General features: G+C 40.6%; 1 protein-coding gene across 1 annotated transcript; it reads left to right on the top strand.

Moving 5' to 3' along the window:
* Nucleotides 1–7,308: 7,308 nt before the first annotated feature.
* Nucleotides 7,309–19,137, top strand: NANP (N-acetylneuraminic acid phosphatase; the record flags this gene model as incomplete). Its single annotated transcript, XM_080925409.1, has 2 exons — nucleotides 7,309–7,398; nucleotides 17,032–19,137. 2 exons carry the CDS (start codon nucleotides 7,309–7,311, stop codon nucleotides 17,686–17,688), a joined length of 747 nt encoding a protein of 248 aa, XP_080781535.1. The 3' UTR covers nucleotides 17,689–19,137.
* Between the last annotated feature and the right edge of the window lie 3,540 nt (nucleotides 19,138–22,677).

Here is a 22,677-nt window from a genome sequence, read left to right on the forward strand (position 1 = left end):
AGGGACTAAACAAGCCTGTCCACTCTCCCCTACCTATTCAATATAGTATTGGAAGTCCTGGCCAGAGCAATTAGACAACAAAATGATATCAAAGGGATACAAATCAGAAAAAAAGAAGTCAAAATTTCACTATTTTCCGATGATATGATAGTATACTTAAGTTACCCCAAAAATTCCACCAGAGAACTTTTCCAGCTAATAAACAACTTCAGCAAAGTTGCTGGATATAAAATTAACTCAAACAAATCAGTAGCCTTCCTCTAATCAAAGGATAAACATACTGAGAAAGAAATTAGGGAAAAGATACCCTTCACAATAGTCACACAATATGAAATACCTTGGTGTGACCCTAACTAAGCAAGTGAAAGATCTGTATGACAAAAACTTCAAATCTCTGAAGAAGGAAATTGAAGAAGATCTCAGAAGATGGAAAGATCTCCAATGTTCATGGATTGGAAAGATCAACATTGTAAAAATGGCCATCTTACCAAAAGAAATCTACAGATTCAATCTAATCCCTATCAAAATTCCAACTCAACTCTTCACAGAGTTGGAAAAACAATTTGCGAATTCATTTAGAATAACAAAAACTGTAGAATAGCAAACTCTTTTCTCAACAAGAAAATATCTACAGGAATCACCATCCCTGACCTCAAGCTATATTACAAAGCAATTGTGTTAAAAACCACGGGGTACTCATACAGAGATAGGCAGGTTGATCAGTGGAACAGAATAGAAGACCCAGAAATGAACCCTCACAGTATGGTCACTTGATCTTTGACAAAGGACCTAAAAGCATTCCATGGAAAAAGGACTGCCTCTTCAACAAATGGTGTTGGTTCAACTGATAATCAGCATGCAGAAGAATGAAAATAGATTCTTTCTTATCTCCTTGTATAAAGCTAAAGTGCAAGTAGATCAAAGATCTCCACATAAAATCATGGAACACTGAAACTATTAAAAGAGAAAGTGGGGAAAAGCTTAGAACACATAGGCACAGGGGAAATTTCCCTGAATCGAAAACCCATGGCTTATGCTGTAAGATCAAGAATCAATAGATGGGACCTCATAAGATTGCAAAGTTTCTATAAGGCTTAACACTGTCAAGAAGACAAAATAGCAGCCAACAGACTGGAAAAGGATCTTTACCAATCCCACATCTGATAGAGTTCTAATATTCAATATATACAAAGAACTCAAAAAGTTAGACTCCAGAGAATAAACAATCCTATTTAAAATGGGGTGCAGTGCTAAACAAAGGATTCTTGACTGAGGAATACTGAATGACCAAGATGCACCTAACGAAATGCTCAACATCCCTAGTCATCCATGGGAGTTGTGGAAGACTTGGTTGGTTGATAATGTTGTTCTCCCCATGAGGTTGCAAACCCTCTCTGCTCCTTCAGTTCTTTCTCTAGCACCTTCATTGGGGTTCCTGTATTCAGTCTGATGGTTAGCTGCAAGCATGCTCAGCTGTATTTATATGACTCTGGCAGAGCCTCTGATGGGGCATCCACATCAGGCTCTTGACAGTAAGCAATTCTTGGCACCAGCTATAGTGCTTTGGTTTGGTGGCTGCATAATGGATAGTTCCCCAAGTAAGGCAACCTCTGAATGATCTTTTCTTCAATCTCTACTCCACTATTTGACCTTGTATTTCCTCTCGTAAGTGTTTTGTTCTACCTTCTAAGAAGAAATGAGGCATCCACATTCTGGCCTTCCTTCTTTTTGAGCTTCATAAAGTTTGTGAAGTTTTTCTTGGGTCTTGAGAGCTTTTTGGGCTAGTATCTGCTTATCAATGAGTGCATACCATGAGTGTTGTTTTGTGACTGGGTTACCTTACTCAGAATGATAGGTTCTAATTAAATTCATTTGCCTAGGAATTTCATAAAGTCATTGTTTCTAAGAGCTGGTTAGTACTCCATTGTGTAAATGTACCACAGTTTCTGTATCCAGTCCCTTGTTGAAGGACATCTGGGTTCTTTCCAACTTCTGGCTATTATAAATAAGGCTGCTATGAACATGGTAGAGCATGTGTCCTTGTTATATGTTGGAGCATCTTTTGGGTATATGCCCAGGAGCGAAATAGCTGGGTCTTGAGGTAGTGCTATGTCCAGTTATCTGAGGAACCACTAGACTGATTTCCAGAGTAGGTGTACATCTTGCAATCCCACCAACAATGGAGGAGTGTTCCTCTTTGTCCACATGCTCACCAGCATCTGCTGTCACCTGAGTGTTTGATCTTAGCCATTCTGACTGGTGTAAGGTGGAATCTTGGGGTTGTTTTGATTTGCATTTCCCTGATGACTAGGGATGTCGAGCATTTCTTTAGGTGCTTCTTGGTCATTTGATATTTCTCAGTTGATAATTCTTTGTTTAGTTCTGTACCCATTTTTAATAGTATTATTTGATTCTCTTGAGTCTAACTTCTTGAGTTCTTTGTATATATTGGATACTAGTCCTCTATCAGATGTGGGATTGGTAAAGATCCTTTTCCAGTCTGTTGGCTGCTGTTTTGTCTTCATGACAATGTTCTTAGACTTATAGAAACTTTGCAATTTCATGAGGTCCCATTTGTCAATTTTTGGTCTTACAGCATAGGCCATAGGTGTTCTATTCAGAGAAATTTCCACTGTGCCTATGTGTTCTAAGCTTTTCCCCATTTTCTGTTCTAATAGTTTCAGTGCACCCAGCTTTATGTGGAGATCTTTGATCCACTTTGTACAAGAAGATAAGAATTTGTCAATATGCATTCTTCTGCATGCTGTCTGCCAGTTGAACCAACACCGTTTGTTGAAGAGGCTGTTCTATTCCATTGGATGTTTTCAGCTCCTTTGTCAAAATCAAGTGACCATAAGTGTGTGGGTTCATTTCTGGTCTTCAATTCTGTTCCATTGATCTATATGCCTATCTCTGTACCAATACCATGAAGTTTTTATCATGATTGATCTGTAATATAGCTTGAGGTCAAGGATGGTGATTTCCCAAACGTTCTTTTATTGTTGAGAATAGTTTTTGCTATCCTAAGTTTTTTTTTCTTATTTCAAATGAATTTGCAAATTGCTATTTCTAACTCTATGAAAAATTGAGTTGGAATTTTGATGGGGATTGCATTGAATCTATAGATTGCTTTTGGTAAGATGGCCATTTTTACAATGTTGATCATCCTAATCCATGAGCATCTTCTGAGATCTTCTTCATGGACATTTCTTCATTAAATTTCATTTGACCAGAGACCTGTCTGCTCCTGATAGCACCCCTTCTTGGATTCTAAGAAGAAACTGAGCATCAGTGGAGTTGTTCCAATTGAGGCGAGACAGCCCCCATCCCTCAGCATCCTGAGAGACTTGGCCTTTGGGGCACAAGAGCAGGATTACTGACTCTACCCATAGCCAGCTGTGGCACTTAGTTGTGGGTGAGTTGGCCCCAAGAATATGAGTGTGTATTCAGGCTGTTAGTTTGTATTTTTATCAGGGAATTTAGTCTATTGATTCTGACAGAGATATTAAGGAGCAATGGTTGTTGCTTCCTGTTATTTTTGTTGTTACAGGTGAAATTATGTTTGTATGGCTCTCTTCTTTTGGGTTTGTTGTGAGGTCAATTACTTGCTTTTTCTTGGGTGTAGTTTTCCTCCTAGTGTTGGATATTTCCTTCTATTATGCTCAGTAGGGGTGTATTAATGAAAAGATATTAAGTTTGGTTTTGTCATAGAATATCTTGTTTCTCCATCTATGGTGATTGAGAGTTTTGCTGGGTATAGTGGCCTAGGATGGCATTTTTGTTCTCTTAGGGTCTGTGCGACATCTGCCTAAGAAATTCTGGCTTCTAGCTTGAGAAGTCTGGCATAGTTATGTTAGGTCTGTCTTTGACCTTTCTTCCTTATCACATTTAATATTCCTTCTTTGTTCTGTGCTTTGGGTGCTTTGGTTTTTATGTGATGGGAGGAATTCCTCTTCTGGTCCAATCTATTTGGAGTTCTGTAGGCTTCTTGTACATGTATGGGCATCCCATTCTTTCGGTTAGGGAAGTTTTCTTGTATAATTTTGTTGAAGATGTTTACTAGCCCATTGAGTTGGGAATCTGAAGTCTCTTCTATACCTACTATTCTTAGGTTTGGTCTTTTTATTGTGTTCTGAATTTTCTGGATCTTTTCACACGTTGCATTTTGACTGGTGTGTCAATGTCTTCTATGGTATCTTCTACACGAGATTCTCTCTTCTATCCAGTTGGTAATGCTTGAGTCTATGACTCCTGGTCTCTTTCCTGGGTTTTGTATCTTCATAGTTGTCTCCCTCTGTGATTTCTTTATTGCTTTATTTCCCATTTTTGATTCTGGAGTTTTTTTTTTCTGATTCCTTCACCTGTTTGGCTGTGTTTTCTTGTGTTTAAGAAAATTATGTTTTCCTCTTTAAGCACTTCTACTCTGCTGCCAGTGCTGGGTCTGAAGATGTGCATCACCAAGGCAACATGTGTTGGGATTCAGTAAACCCCACTCCTCAGTTATCTGGCAATAGCCAGCTATGCTCCGCCCCAGTGACCTGACACTATCTCTCTCTTGCTCTTACACCCTTGCTATCTCTCTTGCTCTCCCCCCCCTTACACTCCTCTTCCCTTGCCCCTCTCTCTCCACATGCTCATGGCTGTCCTCTACTCCTCTATTCCTCTCTTCTCTCTCTCTGCCTCTACTACCCTCTTAACTCCTCCATGACCTGAATAAACTCTATTCTATACTATACTGTCCTGTGGCTGGTCTCTCAGGGGGAAGGGATTCCCAACATGGATCCGAAGAAGCATCCGCCTTACCTTCAGGCCTTGCCGAACCTCCATGGGCCATATCCCTTCCACTCTCTTCATCCTTTTCCTAACGTAGGTGCTGAAACCTGGGACGTCATCTTTTAACTACAACATGTGCTATCTTTATTTCTATTCTAATTTGATTTGCATTTTAAAAATATAAATGGGACTGATCATTGTTCTAGTTTGTTTCCTGATGCTGTGGTGAAATACTTTGTCCAAAGTAGAAAAAGGTGTATTCTGGTCACATGTTTAGGTCACACTCCATCACTAAGACGGCAGGAACTTAAGCAAGAACTAGAAACCGATACCATGAAGGAATGAAATGCTGCTTGCTGTTTTACTCTCTGGTTCAAGCTGGCTTTCTTTTGTAGACCACCCACAGTGGGCTGAGCCCTCCCATATCAATCATAAATCAAGACAATCTCTTATGGACATAGCCATAAACCAATCTTCATCTGAGCAATGTTTCAGTTGAGGCTGACAATAAGTAAAAGCTACCCAGAACCTTTTAGATATTTATTAGCTATATCTTTCTTTCATCTGGCCAAGTCCACCCTTAAGAATTCAGTAAGGACTGACATATCTATATGCACAAATAGATGTACATCTCAGTGCTTTAAAATTCCATAGGAAAACACTGATGTTCCAGACATGTAAATTCAAAAGGAACCCAGGCTATAAAGACTGATCTCGAAATGCCAACCAATAAAAGACAAACAACCCTGTTAGGATTGGTTACATAGACTAGTACACCTTGTCTACGTTTAGATTTTTCATTGATTCAAGCAAGATTCTATATACACATCAGAAGGTGAAGGCCTGGTCATGTCTCTAAGATTCCTGTGCCCATCAGAAGCTTCTCTATCTATTATGACATTTGGCACAACTACAAAAAGCAAGTGCAAACATTGCATTCATAATTGACTGACTGCTAGCCTAAGTGTACACAACTGGTTTACTACCACTGCATCAGTAAGAGGTAGCCTATTAAAGGAAGAATACTTTTGGGAAAGTACATCAATTGTGAGTCTGCTTCACAAAATACAAAAACTGTAGGTAGTCTACCATTCATCTTCTGCTGAGCATCAGAAACCCATTTGTGACTTGTGTACCATAGGTTATGGGGGCATTTATTTTTTTCTGTACAGAGCTAAGTATTTTAGACCTCACAGTTACCTTCAACTTTAAGTCAAAAGCAGAAATATACAGAAACAAGTATGCTGGATTCTAATTATTAAACATCCAAAAGGAGTTAAACTTATCTCAACAAACAGGAAGTTCTACAGCCAACGGTGGTTCAACAAGTTTCTTATGAACACAATACAGTGCAAAGTTAAATTTATAGCCCATGAAAAAACAACGGTATACAGAACAATCTGACTGTCTGAAGTCAGCCTTTACCTTACATAGTTTTGACTGTTTGGGCCTGACTGGCTGGAGGCTTAGCCATTTTCCCACAATATGTATATATTACCCAGGTAGGGTACAGTTCACTGTGAACAGAAGCCACTTTAAGCCAGTATCATTCAAGTATAGTCAAAGATCTTAGTCAAAAAAGTTAATTCAAGACAGATGTGATGGTGCATGCCTTTAGAACCAGCACTTGGGAGACAGAGGGAGGCGAAATCACTCTGAATTTAAGGCCAGCATAATCTACATAGCTAGTTTCCAGGCCAAGTTACACAATGAGACACTGTCTCAAAAAACAAACAAGCAAAAGAATCTAACTAAAACTATAAATTTTAAATTAAGACAATTAAATTTAATCAATTTTCACATGTCATGAAATATTTTCTCATTTCTCTGAACAACTTACAATGTACAAACCAATCCTAATTCAAAAGCTCAAAATCAGGTCTGTGGCACTGACTGACTCAATAAATTCCTGGTTAGTGAAGGTGACTCCAAATTTCATTAATTAAAAAAAGGATTAGAGGTTGATTGCAACCAGCTGAAGACAAACCTTGTCATCACCCTTCTGGGATTCTTAGACGATCTAGGTTCCTTGCTAGAAATTAATTGCAGAAAACCTTACAATTAATAGGCACACAAGACTCGGATTGCAAAGTTTCAGGAAAATGAATAAAGATGAAGGAAAAGGTAGTTCAGCACAAAGTCACGGGGCAGCAGGGTTCCGAAGTTGGAGAGCACACCTGCTCCATTTCCCGACGAGTCTGTGCACCGCAGAATGAGAGGCCAGCCAAGAGAGTTCCTCCAGTAAGGCTCTGACGTCCTTTCCAACCCCAAGCAAGCCAGCCAAGCCATTAACGAAGACCGCGCGTGTAACCATCCACCCAAGCACAGCGAAGAGTCAAGATACATTCATCCACCCCTCGTGCACGCGCACCTTCAATAAAATTTAGTGTCCGAATCTCGCGCGATCTTGCCACAGAGACCCCGGGGCTTTGGAAGAGTCAGGTGACCCCGAGACTCCGCCCAAGTGGTGCTGACCGCCTTGCGCATGCGCGGAGCGGCGGCGGCGGCTCGCGCGCTGCTTAGTTTGCCGAGGCTATGGGGCTGAGTCGGGTCCGCGCCGTCTTCTTTGACCTGGACAACACACTCATCGACACGGCTGGGGCGAGCAGAAGAGGCATGTTGGAGGTAACGTTCCCGCGCTGTCGCCCTCCCCTGCCGGGCCAGCACCGCTCCGAACCCTCAGTCTCCCGCCGCGTGCCCGAGGAGTTTCATTTCCCGTGCGTGGGGCCGGGTGCTGGACTCTGAACTGCCACGACTGCAGAGTCGCTGCCACCTGCGGTCACCCGGACTCGGAAGGCGCGGGACGAGACCCCCCCGCCCTCTTCTCGCTGAAGCCCCGCGCGGGATGGGCTGTGGTGGGTTTGGGGCAAGAGGCTCAGACAAGGCTTTGGCCCAGGAAGTTACATAACTCCGAGAGGCGGGCCTGGGCTTAACCTACATCATAGCATTTTTTTCCCTTGTAGGCCTCCCTGTGGCCTTCCTGGCTTTCTGGTGCTGAGACCCTCGGCACATAAAATGCTGAGGGGCCATTCTTTTAGTGAGGCATTGCTGATCTTCTCCTCCAGACTACAGCTACAGATGCTGTTGGACCTCTTCTCCCGCCCAGCCCTTAACCCACCCTTGCTTTCCTTTCTCGGCCTTCAGCTTCAAGGAGAAACCGAAGTAGTATTAGATGTGGGAAGCCCACTTACAAAAATGCCAGCCCTTTCAATACTAAGGGTCCTGTGCTTCATCGGGTCGTTTTTGTTTATCCAAATCTTAAACCTTTCTTGCCGTATGGCACACAGTTTGTTCATGTCGGTCTTATGTTTTAAAAACAATTTAACGCTAAACCTCTCTTGGACTGTGCTTTTCTGCGCAGCTATGTTTTAAGGAAAATCTACACCTGTTGTCTCCACAAGGTCTCTATATTTCCAAATCAGTAGGGAGGTAGCTTCTGTCTCTGCCACTAGAATACAGTAGGCTTGCCAAGTGGTTAGGTGGCTCCCATCACTAGGTGTTTTGCGTTTTGAATTGGGGTGTGTGTATTTTCTTGGTTCTGAGGTTTGAACTTACCTCCTTGCCTAAATGGGTTCTCCACTGAACTACTACTCCTCACACTTAGAATCAGTCTTAACTGAAGCCTTCCACACTGTTGATTGCCCCTTACATCCTGACATCCTCACAAGTATATACTTCTCTGTGTTCTGCCTCCATTATCTCCAACTACAGACAGTCCACACTTAACCGGTGCTCTTATCCAGATAAGCCCAGTGTTTTGAGACTTATTTTTCGTTTTAGGCTGGTTCTTGTTAAATAGACCTATTAGACCTCACATCTAGTTTGAATCACAGTTCTCCCAATACTCGGTGCCTCAGCAGAACCCCCCCCCCCATGCGGAGCCTCAGATCCTCCTAAATTTTGAGTGTTAGTCTGCATAACACTGCCAGGTAGCTTTAATGCCATGCATGGGAAGATTGTGGCACCCAGTGCACATTCAGTTAACTGTGTCCCGTCCACTCTTGTCTTCCAGTCTCCCTTCCTTTCCCCTTATTTACAGAAGACTCAGCCTATATAGATTTTTGCTGTGGTCTTGTCTTCAGGCTGACCATATCCAGTCCATCTTTTACAACCCTGCCATAGTAAGTTTTGGGTTTTATTTTGTAAAACAAAAAATTTACTTGGGAGACAATGCCAGATTATCCCTTGAGTTCCAGAGTTTGAGATCAGTCTAAGCAACATAGCAAGGCTCTTATCTCAAAGCAACAACAACACCCCATAATATTTCTCCATGGTGTTGAACCTATATCTTGAAACTTTTTTCTTCCGGTATCTCTCACTGCACCTATCAGAGGATGTTATCACTAATTTTTGCAACTCATGCCTACAGCAGAATCCTGAGTTTCCTGAAAGGGAATATGCTATCTCAATTACCTTTGTTTGACATGTAAGAAATGCTGAATTAATAGTGGATGATAAATAAGAATTCATATCTCTAGTCTTGGTTCTTTTATCATCTCCTTTACTTACAAATGGCCTATGAAATTAGCAAAATTAAATGTTGTGAATACTTTATCTTGTAAGAATACAACATTTCTTATAAATTTTGACCTGTCCCAAAGTAATATGCCAGCTGTCATAAGCCATTCTGAATTATTTCTGAGGGGCTAAGAAGATGCCTGCCTTTGCCATGGGGAAGAAGTATATCAATTTTACTTCTTTTTTTTTTTTTTTTTTTTTTTCTGATTTTATTTATATTTCAAATGTTATCCCCTTTCCCAGATTTCCCTCCATATCCTTTATCCCATCCCTGCCCCTGCTTCTAGGAGGGTGTTCACCCACCCACCCCATCCCACCTCCCCACCCTGACATTCCCCTACACTACAGCATCAAGCCTTGGCAAGACCAAGGGCTTCTCCTCCCATTAATGCCCAACAAGGCTATCTTCTGCTACATGAACAGCTGGAGCCATGGGTCTGTCCATGTGTCCTCTTTGGATAGTGGTTTAATCTCTGGGAGCTCTGGTTGGTTGGTTGGTATTGTTTTTTGGGGGTTGCAAACCCCTTCAGCTGCTTCACTTTATCTTCAGTTCTCAGTTCAATGGTTGGCTGTGAGCATCCACCTCTGTATTTGTTATGTTCTGGCAGAGCCTCTCAGGAGACAGTTATATCAGGCTGCTGTCAGGATGCACTTTTGGGCATCAGCAATACTGTTTGGGTTTGGTGGCTGGATACCCAGGTAGGGCAGTCTCTGGATGGCCTTTGCTTCAGTCTCTTGTTTAAAAATTTGTCTCTGTATTTCCTCCTGAGAATGTTTTTGTTCCCCCTTCTAAGAAGAACTGAAGCATCCACACTTTGCTCCTCCTTTTTCTTGAACTTCATGTGGTCTGTGTATTGTATCTTGGGTATTCCGGGTTTTTGGGCTAATAACCACTTATCAGTGAGTGTATACCATGGGTGTATTTTTGTGATTGGGTTAGCTCATTCAGGATGATATTTTTCAGATCTATCCATTTGCCTAAGAATTTAATCAAGTTATTATTTTTAATAGCTGAGTAGTACTCAATTGTGTAAATGTACCACATTTTCTGTATCCATTCCTCTATTGAAGGACATCTGGGTTCTTTATAATTCCTGATTATTATAAATAAGGCTGCTATGAACATAGTGGAGCATGTGTCCTTGATATATGTAGGAGCATCTTTTGGGTATATGCCCAGGAGTGACATAGCTTGGTCCTTGGGTAGTAGTATGTCCAATTTTTCTGAGGAACTAAAAGACTGATTTCCAGAGTGGTTGTACCAGCTTGTAATCCCACCAACAATGGAGGAGTGTTCCTCTTTCTCCACATCCTCACCAGCCTTTGATGTCACCTGAGCTTTTGATCTAGCGATTCTGACTGGTGTGAGGTAGAATCTCAAGGGTATTTTGATTTGCATTTCCATGATGACTAACATTTCTTTAGGTGCTTCTCAGCCATTCGGTTTTCATTAGTTGTTAATTCTTTGTTTAGCTCTATACTCCATTTTACAATAGGATTATTTGATTCTCTGGAGACTTCTTGAATTCTTTGTATATATTGGATACTAGCCCTCTATCAGATGTAGGATTGCTAAAGATCTTTTTCCAACTTGTTGGTTGCTGTTTTGTCCCAATGACAGTGTCCTTTGCCTTACAGGAGCTTTGCTATTTTATGAGGTCCCATTTAACAATTCTGGATTCTATGGCATAAGTAGGCCATTGGTGTTCTCTTCAGGAAATTTTCCCCAGTGCTGATGTGTTCAAGACTCTTTTCACACTTTCTCTTCTATTAGTTTGAGTGTATCTGGTTTTATGTCGAGATCCTTGAGCCATTTGGACTTGAGATTTGTAAAGGGAGGTAAGTATGAATCGATGTGCATTCTTCTACACCAGCTGGACCAGCACCATTTGTTGAAAATGCTGTCTTTTTTCCACTGGATGATTTCAGCTCCTTTGTCAGATTAAGTGGCCATAGGAGTGTGGGTTTATTTCTGGATCTTCAATTCTATTTGATTGGTCTACCTTCCTGTCTCCGTACCAGTACCATACAGTTTTTATGAATATTGCTCTGTAATACAACTTGAGGTCAGGGACGGTGATTTCCCCCAGATGTTCTTTTATTGTTCAATATTTTTTGCTATCCTGGGTTTTTTGTTATTCCAAATGAATTTGCAAATTGCTATCTCTAACTCTATGAAGAATAGAGTTAGAATTTTGATGGTGATTGCATTGAATCTATAGATTGCCTTAGGCAAGATTTTTTACTATGTTGATTCTCCAATCCATGAGCATGGGAGATCATTCCATCATCTGCGATATTCTTCAGTTTCTTTCTTCAGAGACTTGAAGTTCTTATCATACAGATCTTTCATTTGTTTGGTTAGAGTCATACCCAAGGTATTGTATATTATTTATGACTATTGTGAAGGGTGTCATTTCCCTAATTTCTTTCTCAGCCTGTTTATTCTTTGAGTAGAGGAAGGCTACTGATTTGTTTGAGTTAATTTTATACCCAGTCACTTTGCTGAAGTTGTTTATCAGCTCTAGGAGTTCTCTGGTGGAATTTTGGGAGTCATTTAAATATGCTATCATATCATCTGCAAATAGTGATATTTTGACATTGTCCTTTCTAATTTATATTTCTTTGACTTCCTTTTTTGTCTAATTGCTCTGGCTAGGACTTCGATTACTATATTGAATAGGTAAGGAGAGAGTGGGCAGCCTTGTCTAGTCACTGATTGTAGTGGGATTGCTTCAAGTTTCCCTCCATTTGGTTTGATGTTGGCTATTGGTTTGCTGTACATTCCTTTTACTGTGTTTAGGTGTGGGTCTTGAATTCCTGATCTTTTAACTCTTTTAACATGAAGTGGTGTTGAATTTCATCAGATGCTTTCTCAGGATCTAATGAGATGATCATGTGATTTTTCGCCCTTTGAGTTTGTTTATATAGTGGATTACGTTGATGGATTGCCATATATTGAACCATCCCTGCATCCCTGGGATGAAGCCTACTTGATCATGGTGAATGATCATTTTGATGTGTTCTTTGATTCGGTTTGTAAGGATTTTGACTATTTTTTGCATTGATATTTATCAGGGAAATGAGTCTGAGGTTTTTTTTTTTTTTTTTTTCTTGGATTTTTGGGTGGTTTAGGTATAAGTGTAATTGTGGCTTCATAGAAGGAATTGGGTAGTGTGTCTTCTGTTTCTGTTTTGTGCAATAGTTTGGAAAGTATTAGAATTAGGTCTTCTATGAAGGTTTGATAGAATTCTGCACTAAACCCATATAGTCCTGAGCTTATTTTAGTTGGGAGACTTTTGATGACTGCTTCTGTTTCTTTAGGAGTTATGAGATTGTTTAGATAGTTTATCTGATCCTGATTTGACTTTGGTACCTGGTATCTGTCTAGAAAATTGTCCATTTCATCCAGATTTTTCAGTTTTGTTGAGTATAGGCTTTTGTAGTAGGATCTGAGGATTTTTTAAAATTTCCTCAGTTTCTGTTGTTATATCTCCCTTCATTTCTGATTTTGTTAATTTGAATAATGTTTCTGTGCCCTCTGGTTAGTCTGGCTATGGGTTTATCTATCTTTTTGCTTTTCTCAAAGAACCAACTCCTGATTCTTTTTGTTTCTACTTGGTTGATTTTAGCCCTATGTTTGAGTATTTCCTGCCATCTACCCCTCTTGGGTGCATTTGCTTCTTTTTGTTCTAGAGCTTTTAGGTGAGCTATCAAGCTGCTAGTGTATGCTTTCTCCAGTTCTTTTTGGAGGCACTCAGAGCTATGAGTTTTCCTCTTAGCACTGCTTTCATTGTGTCCCATAAGTTTACATATATTATGCCTTCATTTTCATTAAATTCTAAAAAGTCTTTAATTTCTTTCTTTATTTCTTTCTTAACCAACTTATCATTGAATAGAGCATTGTTCAACTTCCATGTATATGTGGGCTTTCTGTCATTTTTGTTGTTATTGAAGTCCATGGTGATCTGATAGAATGCATGGAATCTTCTTGTATCTGTTGAGGCCTATTTTGTGACCGACTGTATGGTCACTTTTGGAGAAGTTACCATGAGGTGCTAAGAAGAAGGTATATTAGTTTGTTTTAGGAAGAAATGTTCTGTACATATCTGTTAAATCCGTTTGGTTCATAACTTCTGTTAGTTTTACTCTGTCTCTGTTTCTATTTCCATGATCTGTCCATTGATGAGAGTGGGGTGTTGAAGTCCCTCACTATTTTTGCATGAGGTGCAATATATACTTTGAGCTTTAGTAAGGTTTCTCTTATGAATGTGGATGCCCTTGCACTTGGAGCATAGATATTCAGGATCGAGATTTCATCTTGGTGGGTCTTTTCTTTGGGGAATATGAAGTGGCCTTCCTTTTTTGATAACTTTGTGTTGAAAGTTGATTTTATTTGATATTAGAATGGCTACTCCAGCTTTTTTCTTGAGACCATTTGGTTGGAAAATTATTTTCTAGCATTTTACTTTGAGGTAGTGTCTGTCTTTGTCACTGAGGTGTGTTTCCTGTACACAGCAAAATGTTGGGTCCTCCTTATATATCCAGTCTGTTAGTCTGTGTCTTTTTATTGGGGAATTGAGTCCATTGATGTTGAGAGATATTAGGGACCAGTAACTGTTGTTTCCTGTTGTTTTTATATGTGTTTAGAGCGGCAGGGTTTTGAAGTGAGTGTATTTTAATCTAGACTGGTCCTTGTTCTCTCACTTTAGGTCCCTCCCCACCCCTACCTCTGTCTTCAGGCCTAACACATTCATTACACCAGGTTTTTCAAACCTAACTTACTCCACGTACAAAATATCATCCACACTTTCAGGTTAGAGGCATTTGTCTTCCACCTCCAACTGAGCCCAAACTTATTCTCATTGAGGGGTTAGGAAAGTAATAACATGTGCTGATTGAACTTAAGTGATATTCCTGTTTGAACTAATAACATGGGTGACTGATAAACACTTTTTCTGAAGATGTTAATAATTTTATGTGCATGACTATAGGCTCACGTGTGTATGAACTTGTATATTCACATGGAGGCGGAAAGAGATCCTCTCCTGTGTCATCCTCAGGAACATCCTTCCTTATAACAGGCTTTCCTCTTGGACCAAAGCTTACCAGTTAGGTTAAACTGGCTAGCTAGTGAGCCTTCTAGACTTATTCAGGTCTGAGGTCACAAGCATTTGTGATTGCTCAGCATTTTCCCATGAGTTCTAGAGATTGAACTATGGTCTTTGCACTTAGAAGGTAAGTTCTTTTACTCACTGAGCCAACCCACCCCACTGGCTCAAGCTGTGTGATAGTATGAGTAATTATAGCACCTATGTTTGAATGCTTAGTCATCAGAGAGTGACACAATTCAAAAAGAATTAGGAAATGTTACCTTGTGGGAGTAGGTATGTCTTTATTGGAAGAAGTGTGTCATGGGTTAGACTTTGAGGGTTCAAAAACCTGTGTCAAGCCAGCATCTCTGCCTGCAGATCAGGATGTGGTTCTCAAGTCTAGCTCCAGCAGTATGCCTGTCTGATTCCCACCATGATGATAACGGATTTAACCTCTGAATGTAAGCAAGCCTCCAATTAAATGCTTTCTTTTATAAGAGTTGCCTTGGTCATAGTTACTCTTCACAGCAATAGACTGATGTTAATGTGATTCATTGTTATGGTCATAATAAACAAATCTTAGACTAGTTGACATGTAGCAGTAATGGTGTAACTAATGGGAAAATTAATTAAAGGTGTGATCAGGAAAGATTTTGGAACTTAGAGGAAAGGTATGCTGTGCCTGCCTTCAAAGGCATCTGACTCCACATTTACAGAGTTTTGGGAGTGAGGCTTTGGTGTTGCCAACTGCATTGGACATTGGGGTATTGTAGCATTCTGTTCTCTGTCAACTAGATCTGTGACATTTTGCCATCTAACAGTGGGCTGTTGAAACTTTTAGAGTGTCCTTTGCTTATAGCTAAGGAGTAATTGAATTCCATACTGGTTTTGTTCTTTGTTTTTATTTTTGCTTTTTTCTTTAAGATGGTGACAAAACTATGGAGTTAAAAAGGCTAATTTTTTTGTATTTTTGCCTTAAATTCTTAGGGCATATATATATATATTAATGAGACTTTCCTTTTTAGAACCTAGAGCAAGATCCTGTAAATTCAAGACCAGCCTGGGCTACAGAGTTTACACAATGATTTCCAGAAATAGCCTGAAGTACGGCCTTTTCCTCTGTGTTAGAGGCATTCATATACTCTTAAGAAAAGAGAGTCTGTGTCTTAATCTTAATGCCTTGCTCCTTTTCAGTTTTAGAGAGAACAGTATGCTACCTGTTCCCTGTGTCATTTTTATTCATCCGATTGCTTTGCTTCAACAGACATGGCTGTTTGATGGCAGTACTGGGAAACCCTTGTGCATGCCAGAGGTCACTGAGCAGCCCTCCCGGCCATCATAGCACTTGTGTCTGAAGACCAGTATTTGATGGTTGGTATGGCTGACTTTAGAAGTACATCCTTCAGTGTAGGGAGTTTATTGGGAAGGGATCCTAGGAAGGGTGTAGGAGATAAGAGTAGGTAGGGATGGCTATTATGATGTATCGAAATAATCAGTTGACTGCTGGAATGAAACACCAGTCTTCCATTGTTAAAAGAGCGATGAAGGTCTGATGTTTGTCCGTAATTTCTTTCTCTTTTTGGTTGAATGGTATTCCCTCGACCACACATGAACCCCAGTCCTCATGCATGGGCACATATGTGGACAAGCTTGCAAGTGGAAAAGTCACAAACTTAGAGTATGAAACATTGGACATATGTGGGAAAAATGAGTGCAGAAAGGATTTATGTTCAAGGGCCCTTCAACATATCCTTACCTCCCTATGCCTTCCATTTTGTCTCAACTCAGTTTACCTTTTTTGGGTCAGAATTCCATGCTTGTTGCTTCTGTGTAGAGTGAGTTAACTCCCCCCCACACACATTATCTACTTGTCAGCTCTTGTTAGGTAATTCTCTGCCAAGCCTCATTCAACTACTCTTAAGAATGAGTTCAGTTTTACTCCCATAGTTCTTGTCTGTTTAACTGTCGACAGCATCCAGCCAAGCATCAGTTATTAATGGTTACCTGTGTGCTTCCTTTTCCTTTGCAGTGATGCCCCAGAAATCAGCACATCAGGCCAGCATGTCTACTGTGGAAGTAGGCTAGTGTGGATTCATATTTCAACCTGGGAAAGTTTAACAGTGCTGAACTTACTGCCTGTCTTGAAAGAGGAATCAGAGGGTTATAACAGATGTTAAGAAGTTATGTACTAATTTAGCCATAAAGCAAGCCATAGAGATGGGAGTGTAGCTCTGGTGTAGAGTATACCTAAGTACCTAGTGTGTGTGTGTGTGTGTGTGTGTTTGTGTGTGTGTGTGCGAGAGAGAGAGAGAGAGAGAGATAAAAAATGCTTTTCAGAAAGTATTAAAATGTTTCACTCTAGATTTAAGTGAAATTCTTATTTCATATCTCCATAACCAGTATGAAACATGGGAGGCTACCAAACAAATAAAGGCTTGTTTTTGGCTTAGTGTGAAGATAGAGACATAGGGAGCAAGATAGGTGGAGCAGATGGATGATAAATACATTATTGATTGTCTCTGGGGTTATAGAGTCTTTAATTTGGCCAAGTCTCTCTAGAAGTGGTGTGTTACTGGGAAGAAGTCATGCCTCAAGACATGACTGTTAAAGACAAAGTATGCTGACCAAGTTATTTTTTTCTGCCTAGGTAATAAAGCTCTTACAATCAAAATACCACTATAAAGAAGAGGCTGAGATCATCTGTGATAAAGTTCAAGTTAAACTGAGCAAGGAGTGCTTTCATCCCTACAATACATGCATTACGGATGTGAGGACTTCGCACTGGGAAGAAGCAATCCAGGAAACCAGAGGTGGTGCTGACAATAGGAAATTGGCTGAGGAATGTTACTTCCTGTGGAAATCCACACGCTTACAGCACATGACCCTAGCAGAAGATGTCAAAGCCATGCTCACTGAACTTCGAAAAGAGGTCCGCCTGCTCTTGTTAACAAATGGTGACAGACAGACACAGAGGGAAAAGATTGAGGCATGTGCCTGCCAGTCTTACTTTGATGCCATTGTTGTAGGAGGAGAACAGAAGGAAGAGAAACCAGCACCTTCCATATTTTATCATTGCTGTGATCTTCTTGGAGTGCAGCCAGGGGACTGTGTGATGGTTGGTGACACACTAGAAACCGATATACAAGGAGGCCTCAATGCAGGACTGAAAGCCACAGTCTGGATAAACAAGAGTGGAGGAGTGCCGTTGGCATCATCCCCCATGCCGCACTACATGGTTTCCTCTGTGCTGGAATTACCTGCCCTCTTGCAAAGCATAGATTGCAAAGTCAGCATGTCTGTATAAATACAGAAGGGCACAGTGACAGAGCCAGTTTCCAGGATTAGAACTGAGGAAACCAAGATGTTCCTGTATATTTTGTACAATTGTAAGAATAACGTGAGTGAGGAATTCACGGTGAAGCTGTGACGATCCTCCCAACCCTGCTGCTGTTGATACCCATAGGCTAGTATTCTTGCCAGAAATCCAGGTTTTAGTCGTGTAGTCCATAAAACTTGAAGAAAGACAGAATAGTTTATGATGATATACATACAGGTACTGATTTCTAGAATAGAAATAGATTTTTTAAATAGTTTTTTTAAAAGTAGATATTCTAAAATAAGAGATTCAGGCAGCTGAATTGGATCAATATTAAGTGCTAAATCACACAAATCAAGACATTTCATAGTGAAAGTTTACATATTTTAGGCAAATTTTTGTCATAAGTATTGTGCCTACTTTCAATGTATGTGTTCTCTATTGTCTAATCTTTCTGCATGACTTTTGGAGGGCTAAATTTTCTGTGATGTGATCATGACAGATTGTTACAGTTTGGGGAAGAACTATTAAAAATCAAACCCTGGTGCTTTTTCTCCCCACCATTTTCATACTCTGAGAGTGAGCTTGTGGCTCCTCATGAGTAGAGACTACCTTTTCTCCGGCACACGGTAGAGAGGGTTGGATGTTTAGCTTAAGTTAAAGTGCTGGCATCTGGCAACAAAAGTCATTCTGTTCCTTTGGATTCACAAGAACAGAATTAGCTCCATGTGCTCTGAGCAGGTTGTTTCCCCTCTGGTCTGATCTCTGGTGACTAATTTCCCAGGTGACCAAACTAGTAGAGAAAGTAAGGTTTGAAAGCTTTAATGCCAGCGCTCAGTAGGCAGAACCAGATGTGTCTCTAAGACCAGCTAGAGCTACGCAGTAGTCTCAAAAACAGAACAAGTACTTGAATGGCTTTCACAGTTACCTCTCTAAGTCTGTTTCCACACTTGAAGAAGCACCAGGTCTCTCAAGCTCACCTGGAGCTTGATTAGGTATTGGCATACCAGGGAGACTAGTCTCTTGAACTCCTAAAGAGACTCGGAATGAATAGCCAATAAAGGTAAATTGGTAGTAAAATAATACTACTCTTAGCCACCCCACAAGTAGTAGACAGTGATATGCCAGGTCATACTTGTTATACTAACTGAAGGTTTATCATTCCTAAGATGTTAGCAGTTCTTCAGCAAAAGTAGTGTGGGAGAAATACAAGAGTACAATTATAACTTCATAGCATACCCCAGACAGTTGAGCATGTGATATCCCAGGCTTTCCATGCCTTCCTCAGGAAAGAGCTTTGATGTTTTATCTTATTAGCGCAATGTTACATAGATAGTAAAAACTTCAAAATTAAACAGTGATAAATAACGTTTTGTCATTTGTACTATTGTATGTTTCCCCAGGAATGGCATGCTCATACAAAGCCAGACGTTCTCAGTTGTCCAGAGGTCTCAAAGCACTGAAGCTAAGAATACCTAGAGTAGATAGGTAGGCGCTTAGCTGGGTATTGACACGGGTGGGTATGTTCCAAGCCTGTGGCATTCTCCACTGTGGAAGGATCTACTGCAAGGATTTTCTTAAAGAAGTACTTGTAGCTGGTTAATGACCTTTTAACTGATTTTTAGCTCTCAGTAAACATTTTTCAAGCTTGGTGTAATTCTGTGGTGGAGTGCTCAACCAACAAGCACAAGGCCTTGGATTTAATTCTCAGTACTGGAAAAAAAATATATAACTCCTTAAACATTTAATTATAATGAGCATATTAATATATGCCGGTTAAACACAGCTTTGTTTGTTATTTATATATTCATGTGGTACTCTGGTATTTTTCATTTTATTTTTTAAATGGAAATATATTTTATTCATATATGAAGAAAACATTACTTATGAACAAGTTGGAGGAAAGAAAAATGGCAAAAAGGCTCATGAGGGGAAGGAAGCCAGCTCAGCTGGATTCTTAGCCTCCTGCCCCAGTCTGGACTGGTTTGGTCCCCACCTGGTGGTAGCCCTATCCTGTGGTTCCCTTTTTGTCTCTTAGCATAGATTTCTAGTTGTCTGTGTCCTGTACGACCCCTTTTATTTCTGTCATTTGGGTGCTGGGTCTTTGTGTAGATTTCTTAGAGATAAGGTGAGGCAAAATTACCAAGATCGTAAATGCTTGAAAGTGTCTTTCCTTGCTAACAATTGAACAGTGTGTTTTCTAGACACTAGACAGCATTTTCATTCGGACTGCCCAAGTATGAATTTGCGTTCTAATGGCCATTTATGTATAGTGAAGTTCTTTTTCTCTCCCTGAACCCTTCTGAAAGCTTAATGCTCTTTAGTTCTGGGAAATGCTGTATGAATGTGTATGAATGTTTTGCTTGCATGTATGCATATGCACCATATATGTGCAGAGGTCAGATGAGGACCTTGAATTTTCCGGAATTGAACTTAGAGATAGTTTGAGCCCTTGTCTGGGTACTAGAAATTGAACCCAGGTCTTGCAGGAGTTTTTAACCACTGAGCCATCTCTCAAGCTTATTTTAAAAGCCTTTCTACTACCTTGGGTTTGTGGGGACTGGTTGTTTGTTTGCTTGTTTTGTTTTGTTTTTATTTATTTATTTTTGTGGAACTACTTCTGTTCAGATGTTAGATCTTCTTCCACACTTTGTTTTGCCCCTGTTAACTTTTTGAGATGTTTCTTCAACTTTATCTTGCAATCCTTACAGCCCTTCCCCTGCTGATATCATACGTAACGTTTTAGGAGCTTTTTCAGATGTCTTGAATATTTCCTCTCCCAGTGGACAAAAGAAAATGTCATTGTGATTTTCTTCCCCTAGAAAGTCAGCCTATCCTTGCAAATAAATATCAACTCAATAAAATTTAGTCATAGATGCTAGTTAAAAATTCTCACCTGAGTGAAGGGCAGTTCTCCACCTTAGTTTTAGGCCTCATCCAGGAAGATATAACAGTAGGAAGCAGCTAGTCACATTTTCCACACTCAGGTAGCAGAGAAGATTGAAAGTTTCACAGCTGGACCATCTGGAAGTGACCTAAGACAAACATGATCTAACCATCTCTGTTCTTTTGTTCCTGGTATTCTAATACCTACTTAGTGGGGGAAGCTTTTCAAGGAACTGCTCATTTCCAGTAAACAGCAATGTGATCACTGTCGGTCAAAGAAGCAATTCAGAAGTATGAATGGGCCCAGCACAAAGGATTAACTCTAATGCAACAGTGGACTAGTGGAGTCTAGTCAGGCCTTCAGGGCCATCACTGTTGAGACATAAAGAATGGATGGTTGCATCCTTTTTCCCCACACACCCCTTCTTGGTTGGTGGGAGCAGAGTGGAGAGGATTAAGCCTGTCATGTTCTAAGTTTGGCTCCACAGCCTCCAGTAACTTACTAAATAAGTGGGCTCTTTCTACACAACTATAGGCATTGATAGTTGTCTTGCTGTAGTATAGGGGACTGTCTTCCCATCACTGGGCTTCAAAAGTGGGTCTGAGAAGTGCTCTGCATACCTGCAGATGTCCCATGTTCTCACCTGATAATCAGTGAGAAAGTACATCCCACCCACATTGTTCCTTGTCTTTTATGCCCCTGCCACAAGCCCCATTTATGCTTTTGCTCTACAGGGGAGGCATGCCTGGTCTCCAACCCTGACTTCACCATTGGGCTACACACTGGGCTTCAGAAAGGGGTTTACAGACTAGAAGTTCTTAAAGGAAATAGGGCTGGTACCAAGTGGGCTACAGGTCAGTGGTAGAGTACTTGTTTTTCATGTGTGGTCCTGGGCTTCATCCCCAGCACTGAAAAGTTCCCTTATACATTACTCTTCTCCACTCAGAGTGCTGACTCTGATACCCTGGTACATAAGCAAGCAGATACTGTGTGGATGATTTGCAAAAGAAGGTCAGACAAGTACTCCTATGTAGGCCCTAACTCCTAAGCTGGTTTTCAAGGAATCAAACATTTGATTGGGACAGAGAAAGAAGAGAACATTTCCAGAGAGAATGAATTCTGCTCAGGACCAATTCATCACATCCTCAACAGCCAGGAGGTGACATCACCATCTCCATAGATGCAATGCCAGCCTGTGCTTGAGCAATGGGATCTTCATGAGAAGTGAAGTAAAATTTGCACAGCTTGAATAGAATCAAAAGCAGGCTGTAAATAGCACACTCAGAATTGTGTGCTTGTGTGCGCTTGCATGCATGTAAGATAAGCCATGTAGACAGAGAAACACTGTGAAGGACCATGTGGATGATAGTATGCATATTGAAGTTTTGGGTACCCAATGTGTAAAGCAGTTCTAATGTCATATGGCTAGGAGTGTTTCGTGAAGTTGTATGTGGTGAATTTATGGATCCATGGGAGGGTTCGTGTGTGTAGTGAGAGTTTGTGCATGCACTTGACTTTGTAGCCTCATCTACCAGGAATATGTCTATGCTGAATGAGTCTAAAAGCACCAGAATTGGTCCTTCTGAACAGATCTTAGTTCTGTATTTACATTCCCATTCCCAGTGCTCTTGGAAGACACCCCCTAACTATAACATTAGGAGCACAAATTGAGGGGTCTTGGGAGACCAAGCACCTGCCTGGCCCACATACTCTAAAACTAAGTGGCCAGCAGAAGTTCCTAATACACAGAGAAAGGATTCTCCTACAGGGAGTACATCTGTGGGCATCTCAGATTCCCTCTCCACACACTCCCTTAACTAAGAGACCCTACATTTAGAAAACCAAGAGAGAAATTTCTCCTGCACATTATCTTTTTGTGTCTAAGGCTCACAAATGCTTTCTTTATTCTTTTGGTAGCTGGATGTCTTCATGACCAAGAAGCAAGTTGGGGAGGAAAGGGTTTATTCAGCTTACACTTCCACATTGCTGTTCATCATCAAAAGAAGTCAGGACTGGAACCCAGCAGCTCAGGAAGCAGGAGCTGATGCAGAGGTCATGGAGGGATGTTACTTACTGGCTTGCTTCCCCTG

The sequence above is a fragment of the Micromys minutus genome (assembly GCF_963924665.1).
Source record: "Micromys minutus genome assembly, chromosome: 11".
Classification (NCBI taxonomy): Eukaryota; Metazoa; Chordata; class Mammalia; order Rodentia; family Muridae; genus Micromys; species Micromys minutus.